Genomic DNA, 18,775 nt, shown 5'->3' with positions numbered 1-18,775 from the left:
CTGCTGTTTTGAATCAGTACCTTTTACTTGATTTTTTTAAAGTATTAATGTATATTATTGACCCAGCTATTGTCTAATTACTCCTAATTTTTTTCTTGGGGAAAAAACCCAAGTCATTTATCTTCTTTTGAGGCTCTTATTTTTCTATTTGTTAATTTTTCTTTTTACTTGAATACAAGTTTTTAAAATTGGACTTACATTGTTTTATGGTTAAGTGAAATTCATGGAAATAACACTAATTAAAATCATCCTGTGGCTCTATAAATCAAATAGATTATTATACATAATTAAAGTTTATAGTTTATGGTAAATGTGTTTCTTCTCTTAAGACTATGGAATGATATATTTTCCTGGTTGTTTGGAGGGCTTTCATGTTTCAAGTGATTGAGTAAATTAGCTAATGAAGACTTTAGCTTGGTTCGTTTCACATCTTCTTTAATAATATATAGCACTAGAGCATTCAATGTTAATTTTAGAAGGAAAATTGTTTTGATTTTTGTTTATATATATATACTTTATAAATAAAATAATACAAAATAATAATTTGTAAGGTTCAGGGTATGTTTCCAATAGACAGCAGAATAAATCCCACTATTTCTGTTCTTGGAAATTCTATTAGAAAAATATAACCATCTACTCCGTCTGTTTGGTGATATACTTGTTCTTCCTTATTGTAATCACATTTTTTTGAATTTAAACATTTCCTTGACCCACCAGTGTTGTCAGAAAATAGTTCTGCATTGCCTATGTCTGTATATCCTAATATAATGCCGTATTGGTGTATTACTTGTAAGCTTCAAAGGGCTTACAATTTATTTTTTAAATTATGTAACATAAAACCTAAATTCCGTATGAGTTTAGAAGGCATGATTTTCTGAAGTAGCATGAGCATTTTTTTTCGTTGTTTTCTCTGTCAGCCTTTCTGTATATAGACCCCACATATTAAATGTCTATCCTCAAAAATGATACAGTTCCTTTAGAAGGATTATGATGATTGTATATTTACTTGTAAGCTTATTTGTAAACAGGTCAGTGTTTTAGGGTATGAGCCTCATCCAGATGCTGGACTTTAAGTAACCTTTTCTTAGTCTCCTTTTCTACCTGGAAAAAGCAAAGTAAAAAATTTGCTTAGATATAATGGCTACTTTTAGGGTTAATGAGCTTTGTGAATATAGTGGAAATGACAGTTCATGAAACATCATCAATTTGTGTTTATTATGCTGAAAATTTGAAAATTTGGAGCTCACAAAGGTAGATACTCATAGAAATATTAGGGAGTAAGGTATGCATCTAGTAAAAATTTTGATCACCTGAGAGAAACCTTAAAACCAGCTGTACTTCCTCTCTTAAGTTTTCTATTCCTTTATATGTATTCCTCTATATATCTCTTATTCCTTTATATATTCCCCTGTGTGTGTGTGCTTGTGTATATATACATAATTTGTCCACACTAGTATGTGTACTTAAACAATTTGATTCCCTTCCTCCCCTCACAATTTGGAGGAGGGGGTTGTTTTTTGTTTTCTTACTAGATTGTTAATTACTTGAAATTTGGAATAGTACATCATATTCCTCACAGTACTGGTACATTGATAGATTAGCATCTATGTGATAAAGGACAGAACTTCATTTGTCTCATTTGAAAAGTTCCTGGCACGTAGTAGGTGCTAATGTATTTGTTGAATGAGTTAATTGCCAGGGAATTATTACCAATGGAAATTTATGACAAGCTGTTCAAAGAGAATAGCTTATACAAATGACCACATCTGGCTCCTTAGGACTCATTTCTTAAGCTCTAATAATTTACGTGGTTTCCTTTTAGTCCTTTTTTTTAAAAAATTGTATTTGTAACTGTGTTTATTGTTGAAAATTTAGAAAGTAAAAATAAACATGAAGAAAATAATTATTCATAATTCCACCACCCCAAAATAACATTTTAGTGTGTATACTTTCAGATTTTGTTTTATGCAAGCACACACTTATTTGTTTTTCCTTAGAAAAATATGGGTTCACGTTTTAGAAACATGCACACATTCAATCATGTGTGATTTTTTTTCCTTCTAAAAGTTGAGTTCATGCATCCTGTTTTCTCTAAGAGCTGCTGAAGAGTTGTCTCTCTTTGCTGTCTCCCATTCCTTTCCTCCTGTTCTTTGTTTTTTTGTTTTTTTTTTAATTTATTTTTGTCTGTGTTGGGTCTTTGTTGCTGCGCACGGGCTTTCTCTAGTTGTGGTGAGCAGGGGCTACTCTTAGTTGTGGTGCACGGGCTTCTCATTGCAGTGGCTTCTCTTGTTGCGGAGCACAGGCTCTAGACGCGCGGGGTTCAGTAGTTGTGGCGGGTGGGCTTAATTGTTCCATGGCATGTGGGATCTTCCCGGACCAGGGCTCGAACCCGTGTCCCCTGCATTAGCAGGTGGATTCTTAACCATTGCGCCACCAAGGAAGCCCTCTCCTGTTCTCTCTTAAACTCACTCTAATCAAACCTTCACTTCCAGTACCTTCACTAGACTTAGATTTACCAAAGGGTAAATCCAGCCGTCAGCCCTCAGTTCTTGTCTTACTTGACCTATCGGAAGCATTTGAAACTATTTTTCACTTCCTCACTTTTGACATCTGCCTTTCCTCCTCCTGCACCGCTAGGCCGTCACAGTTTCCTTTACTGATTCCTCTCCATCTCTGTGCCATGAAATGCTGCAGTTTCTAGGGCTCAGGCTTTGGACTTCTTATCTACACTAGCACTCTAGGTGACCTCATTTAGTCTCACACTTTTAAATACCATCTGTGTACTCATGACTCCCAAATGTTATCTCCAGGTCAGACTTTTCCTCCACTTACATAGACTTTTTTGAAACTTAATGTAACCAAAACCAATCTCCTGATATGTGTTACCCATAAGAAACAAATAACAAATAACCACGCCTTCTCTAAGTCATTAATGGCAATTTAGGTCAGAAACCTTGCAGTCATTTGCAGAGTGAGACAAAGTTTAGCAAGCTGTTAGTTTATTAGAGAATGCTCTTAGGATCAACAGCTCCAGAAGGCAAGAGAAGGAAGAAGAATGGAGGGATAATTTAGGCTGCAATGCAGTCTTAGTAAAAGGCCTGAGACAGCCAGCCCCGCAGGGAGCTCTGACGCTCAGGTGACTCATCGTGATTATCCTGATTTGGGGCAAGAGGCCATGAAGCTAAGTGACATCACCTGGGAGGTAAATATATCTAAGAAGTCCAAGGACTGAGCCCTGGAGAAGCGCAGTGTTTATACCCTGACGTCAGCCAGTCATCAGCTAGAGACCCTCCTGAGAAGGGGGCGTGAGCTTGACATTCTTCAGCCAAGGCAATTGCTGGAGTTTGACAGCTGAGTGCTGTCTGCCAGCGGCAGCCCCAGTGTCTGAGGAGTAAGTGCCTCAGCTCTGAAGGGGGATCTGTGCAGTGTATAGCAGCGTTTACTGCATCATCTTTAGTTCCCTGCTTTTTCTCATATCCCATATTCAATCCAAGCAAATGTTATTTCTGCTTTCAAAACACATCCAAAATCTGACAGCTCTCACCTCCTCCTCTACTACCACATTGGTCCATACCAGCATCATCTCTTGCCTAGATTACTGTTATGTCACCTTAACTGGTCTCCTGCCTGCACTCTGTACCTGTCTTTCTATTCTCCACACAGCAGTTAGAGTAATTCTTTTAAAACCAAGTCAAATCTGTTACCCCAGTGCTCTGGTTCTCCTACCACTGAGAATAAAATCCTAAATCATTTCCATTGCTTCCAAGGCCCTCCACAATCTGGCGCCTGTTATCTCTCTACTACTTCTCTCCTCCTTGCTCAGGCCTCTCCAGCCACATTGACCTTTCAGTCTAGGCCTCCGGTCTCTTGGCCTCCCTGTCTAATATCCTGATGTCCTCCTCACCTTGTCAGTTTCTCCTCTTTCTCAGTCAGCCGGTCTAGTAGGTTAAAAAGATGTCTGTCATCTCTACAGTAAGTGACTTGGTCAAGGTTATCCAAAGAGAAAATTACTGTAGAGCTTAGATAAAGTTGTAGCCTTTTGCTTCTACTGACCTGTTTTATTCCTTCAGTGTAGTGTTTATCTTGGTCATAATTTCTTGTAGAGGATTATTGTTTAGTGCTCTCCCTCCCCACCTCCCACAATTCCAAGTTGACTTCTGGAAAATGCATTACTCTTATTGCAGCTGTGTGATGGGATTGAGGTCATGCCACCTCACATGTGGAACTAATTATTTCTTGCTCTTTCTTTCCTGTATAGAGTTTTTCATCCTACTATAAAGGAGGATTTGAACAAAAAATGAGTAGGCGAGAAGCGAGTCTTATTTTAGGTGTAAGGTAGGTGTGCTGCATAAGTATTATTTTGTCCTGTGGCTAAGTTTGTCTTGAAAAAGAAAAAAATGTGACAGTAAAGTTATCCTTATATTTTAAATTATGAATAGGAGGCAGAGGAGAAAATATCAAATTTTTCATTTTAAAACCTCAAATCTAAGAGATTATCCTACCACCCCTAAAAAAAATCAGGCGTATTTGTGATGCGCCTTTATTTCTTAACAAGGAGCTATTGTATTTGAATACTAAAGTTCCAATGCAATTATCAAAATAACCTTTATTGTGACAATGAATTCTTTCTGGATTCAGTTTTCTAATTTGATATGTATCATATTTTCACTTATAACATGGGATCTGTTTCACAGTTCTTTCCTAGTTCCACAATTTGACATCTAGCATATTTCATTATACTTGTTTTACCTTAGTATCCATTTATTGTCTAACTTTGGACGGCTTGGAGAAAATTAATGATATTATGTGATTGCTGTATATCATTTAACACTTAAAGTTAATAATACATCCCCTACTATAGATTTACCAGTATCTATATTTGTTTACCTTATGTTCCCTTAGAGCTCACTCAAATTTTTATGGGGGTTGGTTACAATATGTTACCTACAACACATCTATGGTGACTTAGTCAACATAATTAAGGAGAATAGATCATAAAGTCCTATATCAACAGAATTTTTAAATCTCTTTTAGATTAGCAGATATTTAAGGGCAAACATTTTGTAATTTCTTATGACTAATCAAGAAAAAACAAAAAGGTGAGTAGGGGAGGAACAGCTCAATTTAGCTTGGTGCTTCATTTAAATATACGAAGAGATGGGGGCTTTCCTGGTGGTGCAGTGGGTAAGAATCCGCCTGCCAATGCAGGGGACACGGGTTTGAGCCCTGGTCCGGGAAGATCCCACATGCCGCGGAGCAACTAAGCCCGTGTGCCACAACTACTGAGCCTGCACTCTAGAGCCTGCGAGCCACAACTACTGAGCCTGCATGCCACAACTACTGAAGTCCATTCCTGTAGAGCCCGTGCTCCACAATAAGAGAAGCCACTGCAACGAGAAGCCCGTGCATCACCATGAAGAGTAGCTTCTGCTCGCTGCAACTAGAGAAAGCCCGTGTGCAGCAATGAAGACCCAATGCAGCCATACATAAATAAATAAAATAAATAAATTTATTTAAAAAATTAAAAAATAAGAAGAGATGGGCTCTCTCACTGAGAATACAAAAAAAAAAAGAAATGATTTTAAGCAGGGGAACCAAACTAGGAAATTAGCTGTATTGCTAACTATTCTTTTCTTTAATATTATTCAGAGTGGCATTGTTATTTTTCTTGGGCCCCCATATCATCCCATTCATAGTGCTGAAATGTGAATATGATGTACATTATTAAACCAAACACAAAAGTTTTTGAGGTTATCATTTAATATCATCCAAGGTACTCCTGTTTTTAGGAAAGATAATTAGGAGTTGACTTAAGATACATGGTTATAAAGTTTTATCCCATTGAGCTGGAAGCTGTACAAAATTTCACAAGGAAAATTGAGTGGCTAACAGCACCGACTCTGATAACAAGTGAATCTGGGTACAAATACCAATTTTACCACCTGTTAGGTGTGTGACTTCAGTCTCATCATTTGTAAAATAGAGAAAATATTAGTTTTTACTGCATAGGGTTGCTGCGAAGATTAACACATATGAAGTTTTAGCATAAACATAGAACTTGGTAACTACTCAATAAATATTAGGTAAGCAGACAGATCCTCATCCTGATTCTGTCACTGAGGCACTTATTGTTAGCTTTTCTGCACTTCAGCTTCTTCATTTTTGATTTGGAATTAATAATATCTGCCTTGTCGGAATTTATAATGACATGAGTGATACCTTTTTATCAAAGTGCCTACCAAGTAACAGGTGCTGAATAAATGTTGGCACTGCTCTATTCCCATCTCTATCATGAATGCAGAGGCTAAATTTTTGCCCTTAACACATTAAATAGAAAGGTGGAACTTATTTGCTTTCCTCTAGCCCCTTTCTTTCAGTCAGGCAGCATTGATTTTGAGGAGATTCTTTAAGGTGTGAATACATTGCTGTGGTTCCATTTTCTGTGATAAGTGAATCCAAATGATTTAGACTACATAACAAGTAGGTAAAGACAAAATGGAGCTGACTCTGTTGATACTCTATTTAAAAACAAAGAAACCCCTATGTTACTAGATGACTATGTTACTAGATGACTCTCTATATTCTTACATATTGTGTAAGCCTGAAATATTTTACTGAGCTGCCCAGGAAAACTTAATATACCTGATATATTCTGAAATTATGCACACATTTGTGATTTTCAGACTTTAAAAAAACTTCTGTGGAACTCTGTTTAAATGTTATTCAATAGACTAGTAGTAGAAAAAGATGAGACCAAAACTGCTCCATTTGCTACAGGATCAGGGAACACTACTCTGTTCTACACACCTCACTCACCTACTCCCAGTCAAATGCATTCCAGGGAGCAGTTTGAAATCCCTGATCTAGGCAAAATGATATTTAAAGTTACATTTTCAATTTGTGGTGGAATTGTCTATACTGGAGATATATCAGAGCTACATTTAATTTTTAATGCTTTGTTTAAGAACTAGAATTCTCTCATCTTGCTTAATCTTTACAAGACCAATATCAAGGAGCTTATCTCCTATATTTTCTTCTAGTAGTTTTAAAGTGTTACATCTAAGTCTTTAATCCATTTTGAGTTAATTTTGGTGTGTGGTATAAGATAAAGGTCCAGTTTTATTCCTTTGCATATGACTGTTCAGATTTTCTGTTCCCAATAAACACCATTTATTGAAGAGATTATCCTTTCCCTCACTGTATATTCTCTATTCCTTTGTTGTAAATTAATTGACCGTATATGTATGGGTTTATTTCTAGGCTCTGTTCTGTACCATTAATCTATGTGTCTTTTTATGCCAGTACCATACTGTTTGATTACTAGAGCATTTGTAATATATTGATAGATTGAAATCAGGAAGTTTGATGCTTCCAGCTTTGTTGTTCTTTCTCAAGATTCCTTTGATTATTCAGGATCTTTTGTGGTTGGTTCCATACAAATTTTAGGAATTTTTGTTCTATTTCTGTGACAGATGCCTTTGGAATTTTGATATAAGTTGCATTGAATCTGTATAGTGCTTTGGATAGTATGGGCATTTAAAAAAAATTACTTCTTCCAATCCATGAGCACAGAATATCTTTGCATTTTTTTGTGTCTTCAGTTTCTTTCATCAGTGTCTTCTGGTTTTCAGTGTACAGGTCTTTCACCTCCTTGGTTAAATTTATTCTTCGGTATTTTATTATTTTTGATGCAATTTTAAATGGGTTTGTTTTCTTGATTTTCTGATAGTTTGTTATTAGTATATAGAAACAATAAATTATTGTATATTGATTTTACAGCCTGCAACTTTACTGAATTTGTTGATTAGTTCTAACAGTTTTTTTGGTGTAGTCTTTAGGGTGTTTTATAGGTAATATCATGTCATCTGCAAATAATGACAGTTTTACTTCTTCCTTTCTCATTTGGATGCCTTTTATTTCTTTTTCTTGACTAATTGCTCTGACAAGGACTTCCAGTGCTATGTTGAATAAAGGTGGTGAGAGTGGGCAACTTTGTCTTGTTACTGATCTTAGAGGAAAAGCTTTTAGCTTTTCATCATTGAGTATAATGTTAGCTGTGGGCTTTTCATATATGGTCTTTATTATGTTGAGGTTCGTCCCCTCTATACCAACCTTGTCAAGAGTTTTTATCATTAATGGATATTGAATTTTCTCAAATGCTTCTTCTACATCTATTGAAATGACTATGTGATTTTTATCCTTCGTTTTGTTACTGTGGTATATATCACATTGAATGACTTTCAGATGTTGAACCATCCTTGCATTCCTGGAATAAATCCCACTTAATCATGGTATATGATCCTTTTAATGTATTGTTGAATTTGATTTGGTAATATTTGTTGAGAATTTTTGCATTTGTGATCATCAGGGATATTGGCCTGTATTTTTCTTTTCTTGTAGTGTCCTTGTCTGGTTTTGGTATCAGGGTAATGCTAGCCTCATAAAATGAGTTTAGAAGTGTTTCCTCCTCTTCCAAGTTTTGGAAGAGTTTAAGGATTGGTGTTAATTATTCTTTAAATGTTTGGTAGAATTTAGTGAAGACATCTGGTCTTGGACTTTTCTTTGTTGGAAGTTTTCTGATTGCTGATTCAGTCTCATTAGTAGTAACTGGTCTGTTCATATTTTCTATGATTCAGTCTTGGTAGATGCTTTGTTTCTAGGAATTTATCCATTTATTTCTCCTAGGGTGTCCAATTTGTTATTGTATAGTACAGTAGTCTCTTATCCTTTGTATTTCTGTGGTATCATTTGTAATCTCTCCATTTTCATTTCTGATTTTACTTGAGTCCTCTATTTTCTTGGTGATCTAGCTAGTGGTTTGTCTGTTTTGTATATATTCTCGAAAAACTAGCTCTTAGTTTCATTGATTTTTGGTTTTTTGGTCTTTTTTGTCTCTATTTCATTTATTTTCACTGTGATCTTCATTTTCCTTCTACTAATTTTGGGCTTAGTTTGTTCTTTTTATACTTCCCTGAGGTGTAAAGTTAGGTTGTTTATCTGAGTTCTTTTTTCCCCCCTGAATGTAGGCTTTTATTACTATAATTCTTCTTAGAAATGCTTTGGCTGCATCCCATAAGTTTTGGTAGGTTGTTCATTTGTCTCAAGATATTTTTTGATTTCTCTTTTGACTTGCTTTTTGACTTGACTTATTTATTTTATTTATAGAAGAATGTTTATATGCTTATGTAGCAATTGATAGTGTATTTTAACATGTTTGATGATCTGTTATTTAACCCCAGGAGATTAGACGTAGCAAGTAACTGGCAAGTAATAGCTAGAGACTAGAACACTGGCAGAATTGAGGATTGACAACTGACAGCAAGGAAGGCAGTGTTCAAAACAGACAGAAGAACTTAAATGGATAGCATTTTATGACCATTTAGGAGAAGGGCAAGCAAACCTCTGCAGACCTTGAGAGTTTCTTTGCACTTAATTGATACTCATGATAATGCTTTTTGAGTCATTCAAGATACGATAGATTAGATTATTTATACCCCATTTTTTAAAAAGTAGGAAATGTAATACATTTTCATAAACATTCTTTATGTTCATGATAATAACTACTATTCTTTGAACACTAACTGTATGCCAGGTCATGCTCATCCTTTTGCTTATATAATCTAACTTGTCCTTAAAATAATCCTAGGAGGTATGCTTATGAGAAAATTTTGCTTGTGAGAAAATTATAAGTCAGAGAGTTCAAGTAAGCAAGACAAAGTGTTTTTTTGGTTTGTTTTTGCCGCACCACACGGCATGTGGGATCTTGGTTCCCCCACCAAGTATCGAACCTGTGTCCCCAGAAGAGGAAGTATGGAGTCTTAACCACTGGACCACCAGGGAAGTCCCAAGACAAAGCTTTATAGATTATGAGTGATGGATTTAAACCTGTGTCTGAATATCTCTAAAAGTTCCTGCGTTTAGCCCCTACAGTGTGGTTCATCCATATAGATTATTTTGAGTTTCACAGCAACCACTGTGTACTTTGAGTCAGCTACTGTTAGTTCCATTTGAGGTCCAGAAAAGCAGCTTAGATAAGCTAGTTTAAATATTAAGTAGGAACACCAGGATCTTGTTATTATTAGTGTTAATTTTTTTCCTTACCTGGAAAATGTACTAGAGAGAAGGAGTTCCAGTACTGGATAAATTAGGTTTTGCAGGAATAATTTTAGGTTTGTTTAACTTTCTCCTTTAATTTTTGTTTAGAGCATAGGCTCTAACAGCCAAGCTTTTCCCATAGGTTTCTCACAAAGCTAAATAAATTATGAGCTATGAAGGGTTTTGAGATGTTCTGTTGAAAGATAATAATAGTAAAAGCTAACTATTATGGAACATTTGCTACACACCAGGCACTGCTGTAGCACTTTGTTGGCATCAACTAATTTAATCCTTGTAATTTCTCTATGAGGACTATGTTGTTCCTAGCCCTGTTTCACAATGAAGAAACTGAAGCTCAGAGAGGGTAAAAAATTTGACCAAGGCTACCCCATCTTTCATGGCAGTGCTGGGATTAAAATCCTGAAGTCTGGTAGCCCTAGAGTTCAAATACCTGTTTGTTACATTATATGTACTGCCTTCCCCTCAAAGAGCTTGAAGCATAAATTTTCAAACTCACAGTAATAGTCTACAGGCTATGCTTCTCCTATCCTATATATTGTGTATATGGTTTTTTAATTGAGAATAAGGACTGAAGGAAAGTACATGCAGCATTGAATATGATTTATTTTGATGGTTGGTAGAATGAAGTGACAAGCTGTAATATCATATTTATCCACAAGATGGTGAAATTCTCATTAGTTTTTAATTTCTTAAAACTCATATAAAACCATTAATTTATAATCTGCATTTGACACTATTTATTACAAGCACTTTAATTTCTTTTTACAGCCCATCTGCCGGCAAGGCCAAGATTAGAGCAGCTCACAGGAGAATCATGATTTTGAATCACCCAGATAAAGGTAGGTAAAATTCCTGTTATATAGCTGAAATGGAAATTTATGTGTCACACGTGTTGTGATTTTTCTTATAAATAAATGAGCCTTTAGACTGGAGTTCAGTGACCCACCAAAGTGATGCACTTATAGTTATCAGTTTTGGAAAGCTTAGCGATTTCTATATATGAGTATCTAACCCCTGTTCGAGGCTCCTAGCATTTTTTAATCTTCTTTTAAAAATATTTATTTATTTTACTTATTTATTTTCTTTATTTTTTTGGGGTGCGTCAGGTCTTAGTTGTGGCATGCAGGGTCTTTTGTCGTGGCGCGCGGGATCTTCTTTGGGGCACGCGGGCTTCTTTCTAGTTGTGGCGCTTGGGCTCCAGGGCACGTGGGCTCTGTAGTTGTGGCGCACGGGCTCTCTGTCGAGGCTCATGAGCTCAGTAGCTGTGGTGTGTGGGCTTAGTTGCCCCACAGCATGTGGGATCTTAGTTCCCCGCCCAGGGATTGAATCCACGTCCCCTGCATTGGAAGGTGGATTCTTTACCACTGGACCACCAGGGAAGTCCCGAGGCTCCTAGCATTTTGATGGAGAAAGAGGAAACATGAATTGTGGACTCTTTGACTGTATTGACTGATTTGGGCATCATGAATTACATTTGTTTAACCTTACACATAAAAGTACAAGACTTAGAGGATATTCTCTAAATCTCTTAATGTAGTATGTCACAGATGATTCTGAATTTCTTAATTTTATTCTGGAAGGCTCTGAGGCTGAGCTATTTTTTTTTAACTGGCCAGGTTTTAAATGTAGATTTATCTTACAGAAAGACAATTATTATAACTTTAACTACCCTACAGCTGCTTGAGAGAGAAAGCCCATATGTTTATTACTGTTTCTGCTCTAAAATAACAGATGGCAGAAGGTTACACTGTATTTCAGAAGTCAGAAGTAGGGGAGTAGGGAGGGGGCAGAGAGTGAAGGGTTTCTTGGATTCTTACAGACTTTCAGTTTTCTAATTATTTTGAAAAAAATTAAAAACAAATTTTGCATTTCTACCCATCCTGACTCCAAAATCAGGCATTCTTTTTCAGCTTTCTCACTTAATTACTTACTATAAAAATTCTTTTCACTAAATATCATCTCCTTTGGTTTTTGCACTTGCTATTCTTTAGTGTGAATAAACAAGAGAATAAACTTTGAAAAGAGGTTTTGCTTAAAATTTCTAAACAGCTTCAACAGTTACTAAAAGATCCACTCAACTAATTTACTTTGCATTGTGGGCTTTCAGAGTAATTGACTCAGAAAGAAATGTGTTTAAATGGTTCTGAAGAACCTAGGGGCAGGACAGGAATAAAGACACAGACATAGAGAATGGATTTGAGGACACAGGGAGGGGGAAGGGTAAGCTGGGATGAAGTGAGAGAGTGGCATGGACATCTATACACTACCAAATGAAAAATAGATAGCTAGTGGGAAGCAGCGGCACAGCACAGGGAGATCAGCTCGGTGCTTTGTGACCACCTAGAGGGGTGTGATGGGGAGGGTGGGAGGGACATGAGGGAGGAGATATGGGGACGTTGTAGAGCAATTATACTCCAATAAAGATATTAAAGAAAGGGAGGGAGGGAGGGAATAAAGATATTAAAGAGAGGTAGGAAGGGAGGAAGGAAGGAAGGGAGGGAGGGAGGGAGGAAGGGAGGGAGGGAGGAGTTTATCAAGCGTATGCCCTTCTCTTGTTGATTGCAGTGGGATCAAGCACTCATGTATTTCAGATGACTGACAAGTTGTTGATTGTGTCTACTGGCAAGGAAGTGAGCTCTAAAATGTGTCTAAAAGAATATATATTTTTAGATACCTTTAGTAAAATATAGAAAATGTTTATATATGTTATGAGCCAGTAGTGTTTAAAGAATTACTTGATTTATTCTGAGATTGTATATTTATCAGAATTGGGGTTGTTGGCTGCCCTTAGTGTGCTTACTAGTATCCTCTAGTCTGGCCTTGCATTGGTGGCATAGTGGGAGGGAATGGATCCGGAAGTAGGAACCAGCATTCTTCTTCTTCATCTTCTGCCTTCTAGCTAGAAGCATGGCCTTGAACACTCTCCTAACCTCTCCAAATGTCAATGTTATCATCTACAAAATGAAAGGATTTATTTCTAAAGCTTTTTTTGGATATATGATATAATGTAATACTTTTATATACCTATTCAATTAATTAAGAACCCGTACCTTATATTTCTATTCGGATCACATTTTTAACCTAAGAAAGATGCTTTTAATCAACAGTTGTCAGCAACAAATGTGACAACTGTAGACATCTTGTCCATATAATTGCTCATTCACCCAAAATTTTATAATATCTGGAGTTTCAGAGAGTTCATAGACTTCTTAAAACCCATCCATATTCTCATAGTTAAGAACTCCTGCTCTAGTACAAGTATGATGATTTAAGGAATATTGCAACTACTTGAGGGGAAAAAATTCATGTTTGATGGAGTTGGGAGATGATAGCTCATAAATCTGGAAATTATCTCTTGAGAAGGAAGGTTGTTTTGTTTTGCTTCATTTTTAATGGGAAGAAGATAATGGATTTTGTTGTTGTTATTTATTTTCACAATGGTTTATATTTTCTGATTTCTAACTCTACAGTAGTTATATTTAGATAAGGGTATTCCTCACCTGGTACAATCTGTCTCTATAAGAAGATAATAGATTTTAAATGAAAATGTCTGCCTTGCAGAGAAAAAGCTAGGAATATTTGGGGAAGTATGAGAACGGGCAACTCTCAATTTTGCCTGCTCTTTTTACAATTCTTTACCGTATTTGCTTGGCCAGGTCACCACTGAGTGTTATTTATAGGTGGTTGCAAACACTTGACTCCTCCACCCAGTGCTTCTGAAATTCATGCATATGCTTTCTCTCACCACCCCACCCCCACGTGACTTTTCTCTTGGTTTTGCTACCAGTTGGTAAAACAAAGCAGAACTTCAAATGTGTGATCAAGATAACTTGTTACATATTTCATTATTAGCTTGTGCAAAGAAAGTGACACCAGAATATTAGGTGTGGGAAATAACTGGAAATAAATTTTTTGTAACCAGTTTTAAATGAGCATTCAGATGTGCTTTGGTAAAAAGTAAATTTTGAAAAAAAAAAAGTAAATTTTGCCTTTTCTTTTAGTGAGATAAAAGGTTAATGCGGTAAAAATGTCTCAGCTCTTTGATCTAATGCTTTTAGAATATCTTTTAGCTTATACTTTTTTAAATTACTGGAGAAAACGATTAGTTGTTATGAAGTCAGTAGTTTGATATTAAAATAGGAAGACAGACTAGGTAAGTTTGAAAAACTATAGAACCTCAGAGATCTCTCATAGACTGTCTAATCCAGTGCTTCTCAAAGTGTAGTTTGCCTGTTCATACCAGGCCAGTTTGTTACCTGTGTGCAACAAATCAAAAACTGAAGTCAAAAGTAAGCATTCAGAAATCTTTATAGCCATTTGACACTGCTGTGACATCCAAGAAAATTTTTTAAGAAGTGCTTCACCATAGTTTGAGGACACTGATCTAATCAATGCTGCCTACTAAATCTTTCTGCTCCATCCTGGGAAAAATGCCCTGTTAGCTTTGCTTAAAGATATTTAGTGATGGAGAGCTTCCTGCTTTGCAAAGCAGTGCTCTGATAGGCAGCAGTAACTACTAAAAAGTTCTTCCTTACACTTAGCTGAAATCTGCCTGCCGCAGCACATTCTCAGTCTTTTTTCCATGTATGTCCCCTTTCAATAAACATATAATGCTCTCTCTTCTTTAATAGTGTTTAAATCAAAATTAAATTAAATATTGGGATTAAAAACAAGTCAAAGTAGTTATACTGTTGAATGGGTTTTCCTTAATTACCCTTATTGTAAAAAAAGCCAAATTTGACATGAAGCCCTGGTAATAATATATTACAACTTATTACAATATACTGCATTTAAAAGGTGTATTTCAAACATTTACTAAAAGGAAGATATGATCACTAAGAGTCAACATGGAATCACTAAGAAAACGTGATGCCTAATTAGCTCAATTTCCTTTTTTGATAGATGTACTAGACTATTATTTGTTTTAGAGGGCTCATCTTTCATTTCCCTTCATTTCAACATTTTAATTAGATTTAAGACTTTGTATATTTTGTTTTCTCACATATTAATTTTCCTTGATAAGTGGTGAGATATTTAAAAGTAAAGAACATGGCTTGGGCTTCCCTGGTGGCGCAGTGGTTGAGGGTCTGCCTGCCAATGCAGGGGACGCGGGTTCGTGCCCCGGTCCGGGAGGATCCCATATACCGCAGAGCGGCTGGGCCTGTGAGCCATGGCCGCTGAGCCTGCGCGTCCGGAGCCTGTGCTCCGCAACGGGAGAGGCCACAACAGTGAGAGGCCCGTGTACCGCAAAAAAAAAAAAAAAAAAAAGTAAAGAACACGGCTTATTTATCTTTAGAACCTATGTGTTTGCATTTAATAAATTCTAATTTTTTTATGAGTGAATGAATAAGCAAATCAATAAAAAGAAGGCATACAAATAAAATGCACAGGTAAAATAGTGTTGTGAAAATGAATATATAATGATCATATCAAAATTTTAAAAGACTTATTAGCTTGATGTGAAATGACCTGAAACTATTCTTTTATTCATTCAGAAATTATTTATTCAACTTCTACAAGGTGTCAGAACATTGTGCTAATAAATCATGGGATTTAAACTGTAAAACAGGGCGGGTTTTCCCTGGTGGCGCAGTGGTTAAGAATCCACCTGCCAATGCAGGGGTCACGGGTTCGAGCCCTGGCCCAGGAAGATCCCACATGCTGTGGAGCAACTAAGCTCGTGTGCCACAACTACTGAGCCTGTGCTCTAGAGCCCATGAGCCACAACTACTGAGCCTGTGTGCCACAACTACTGAAGCCCACACGCCTAGAGCCCATGCTCCTCAACAAGAGAAGCCACCGCAATGAGAAGCCTGTGCACCACAATGAAGACCCGATGCAACCAAAAATAAATAAAAATAAAATAAATAAATTTTTAAAAACCCCAAAAACTGTAAAACAGGGTAACTAGATCCTTGTCCTCGTGGAACATACATTCTAGTGGAGGGACAGACAAGAAACAAGTAAACCTATTTCAAATTGCAATAAGTGCAATAAAGGGCACAATGGCCTGAGATTATAGAATACGGGAAAGAGGCAACTTTACATGGGATGATTGGGGAGGCCTTTCTGAGGAGGTCTAAGGGATGAAAAGAAGCTAGCCATGTGAAGAGTGGTTGGAAAGTTAAGGAACTAGTGTGTTCCTAGGAGGAAAGAACTTATTGTGCTTAAGGGAGAAAACTAGTGTGATAGGGGTGTAATAAGCAAGGGGAGAAGCTGCATGAGATGAGGTGGTGCCCAGAGTTTGAAAACAGTCTGCTTTATGGTAATGAAACACTATAGGTTTTGTATAATATTAATATTCCGTAAGATGTCACAGAAAAACCCGAATGACCCAATATTTGGGTCATTTTTGGCCGACCCAATATTTGAACTTTATTCTAAATGGAGTGGGAAGTTACTGTCAGGTTTTAAGCAGTAGAGTGATGTAATTCGATTTCCTTTTTTTAAAGAGATTATGTTTCTCCTCAATCTCTGTTTTATTTTTAGGTTCTCTTTGTATTGAAGTAGAAAATACAGGCAGAAAAGTTCACATCATAATATATATCTAAATAAATTTTTACAAACATACTCATATAAACAGCCCTCAGATCAAGGACGAAAACATCACCATACCCCTGAAAAGTATGGGGTACTTTCAAGACCCCTTTCAGTCTACCTCAACCTTAAAAGGAACCACTATCTTGATGTATATATCATAGGTTAGCTTTGTCTCTTTTTTTTTTTTTCCCAGTACGTGGGCCTCTCACTGTTGTGGCCTCTCCCGTTGCGGAGCACAGGCTTCAGACGCGCAGGCTCAGCGGCCATGGCTCACGGGCCCAGCCACTCCGTGGCGTATGGGATCTTCCTGGATCGGGGCACGAACCCGTGTTGCCTGCATTGGCAGGCGGACTCTCAACCACTGCGCCACCAGGGAAGCCCTAGCTTTGTCTCTTGAATGTCTAGTCATTTGCATCTGGCTGCTTTGGGTCAACATTATCTTTGTGCGATTCATCCGTATTGTAATGTGGAGCAGTCATTTGTTCATTCTCATTGATGTATAGCAGCCTTAGCAAGGCGTGCACTGTGGACCCCCAGGGGTTCCTAATACTCCTCTAGGAACTTATTTTCTCCCTTTTCAGGCCTTCTTTGGGTATACAAGGTAATTATTTTTTTGAATGCCATGTATTTTGTATGAAAGCAACAGTTTTCAAACTTTTTCGTCTCAGACCAAAAAGTGTGTCAGTGGAAATGATCAACTAGAGAAATCGATGAATTAGAAGAGATTAAATTTAAATTCAGCAGGGTTAAATGTAATGTTCTTTTAGGTCCCCCAAATCAATTGTGTAAATATAGGGCAGAGACTTGGCAGTGTTACAAATGAAAAAGAGCCATGGGGGTATATTTGATCTTAAAGGCTATAAGTTTCAACGGTGTAAAAGCCACTAGAAATAAGCCAGTGCATTCTTAAGCTGCATTAAAGGGCACACAGTATCTGTATTATGAGACTGAATATTACCACAATCTTCTGTACTTGTCACTCACTTTTTCAACTAATATTTATTGCCCAGCTGTACTGAGCTGAAGTTAGATCTTGTCCAGAACTTTGTGTCCCTTTCTGGATGCTAGGTTTTGGAAGACATGGACAAACTAAGTAGTGTTCAGAGGAAACCAAACAGGATGTTGAGGAGCTGGAAGCAGTGTCATATGAGTAGTCATTCATTCATTCAACAAAACAGAATATAGCAGAAGTAACATTGTATGAATTCTGAGTCTAGGCCTCAAGAAGCTTTGCAGCTTCAGCCGTTCCCCTCTTAGAACCTGGAGACTACCATGTGAAGAAGACCAGGTTGGTCTGTGCCTCCTGAAGGATAAAAGGCCAAGTTGAGAGTAAGGACTAGCCATCCCAGGTGAAGTCCCAGTGAGGCCACCCTGTACCATCCAGCCCTAGCTAACCTGACCCAGCTCAGAAGAACTGCCCAGCTAATCCATGGAATAGTGAGGGAAAAAAAAATATTGTTGTTGTTAGCCACTAAGTTTTGGGAGTAGTTAGGCAGAAAAGGCTAGTATGAAAAATGTCGCATGATAATAAGAGCTTTTAAGAAAAATGAAGCCGAGTGGGGGAGGGGTAGAGGTCAGCAGCTGGAGAGCAGGCAGCTGCAGTATCACTTGTATCATCTTAAAATTCTCTGTAAGGGGATGATATTTGAGCAAAGACCTGAGGGACTAGGAAGTCATGCAGAAATCTTAAGAAGAGTATTTTAGGCAGAAGGACCATCAAGTGCAAAGGTCTTGGAATGAGAACATACTGTGTATTTCTGGAATTGTAAGGAGACTGGCTAGAGTGTAGTGAGAAGGAGAAAAGTGGTAGGAAATATGATTGGAGAGAACATCCAGGGCCAGATGATGATGTAGCTGGAGAGCTAATGCTAAGAACTTTGGCTTTTACCTTTAAGTGTAATGGGAATGATATGATCTGATTTACCGTATGAGAAAGTCTGCTTTGGCAGCTATGGAGAAAAGATAGCTATAGGATGTCAAGAGGGGAAGCAAGGAAGTTAGTAGAGAAAATTGTTACCAAAGAAAGAATGACGTTGATTTACACTATGGGTTTTGTAACGAAGGAGGTAAAGGATGGTCCAGTTCAGGATGTATTTTGAAGATAAGGCCAACAAAGCTC

General features: G+C 37.2%; 1 protein-coding gene across 1 annotated transcript in view; it reads left to right on the top strand.

Annotated features, from left to right (window-relative positions):
* The window catches only part of DNAJC15 (DnaJ heat shock protein family (Hsp40) member C15), a 65,835-nt gene that overhangs the window by 34,119 nt on the left and 12,941 nt on the right, over positions 1-18,775 (top strand). Inside the window, exons 4-5 of the mRNA XM_060080039.1 lie at positions 4,259-4,335; positions 10,885-10,955. Of these exons, the coding sequence (XP_059936022.1) occupies positions 4,259-4,335; positions 10,885-10,955 (148 nt within the window). The remainder of the gene's footprint in view (positions 1-4,258; positions 4,336-10,884; positions 10,956-18,775) is intronic.

This window comes from Mesoplodon densirostris, chromosome 17 (assembly GCF_025265405.1).
Source record: "Mesoplodon densirostris isolate mMesDen1 chromosome 17, mMesDen1 primary haplotype, whole genome shotgun sequence".
NCBI classification, from domain to species: Eukaryota; Metazoa; Chordata; class Mammalia; order Artiodactyla; family Ziphiidae; genus Mesoplodon; species Mesoplodon densirostris.
Note: the sequence above shows the minus strand (reverse complement) of the source record. Positions and strands in the feature narration are given on the sequence as shown.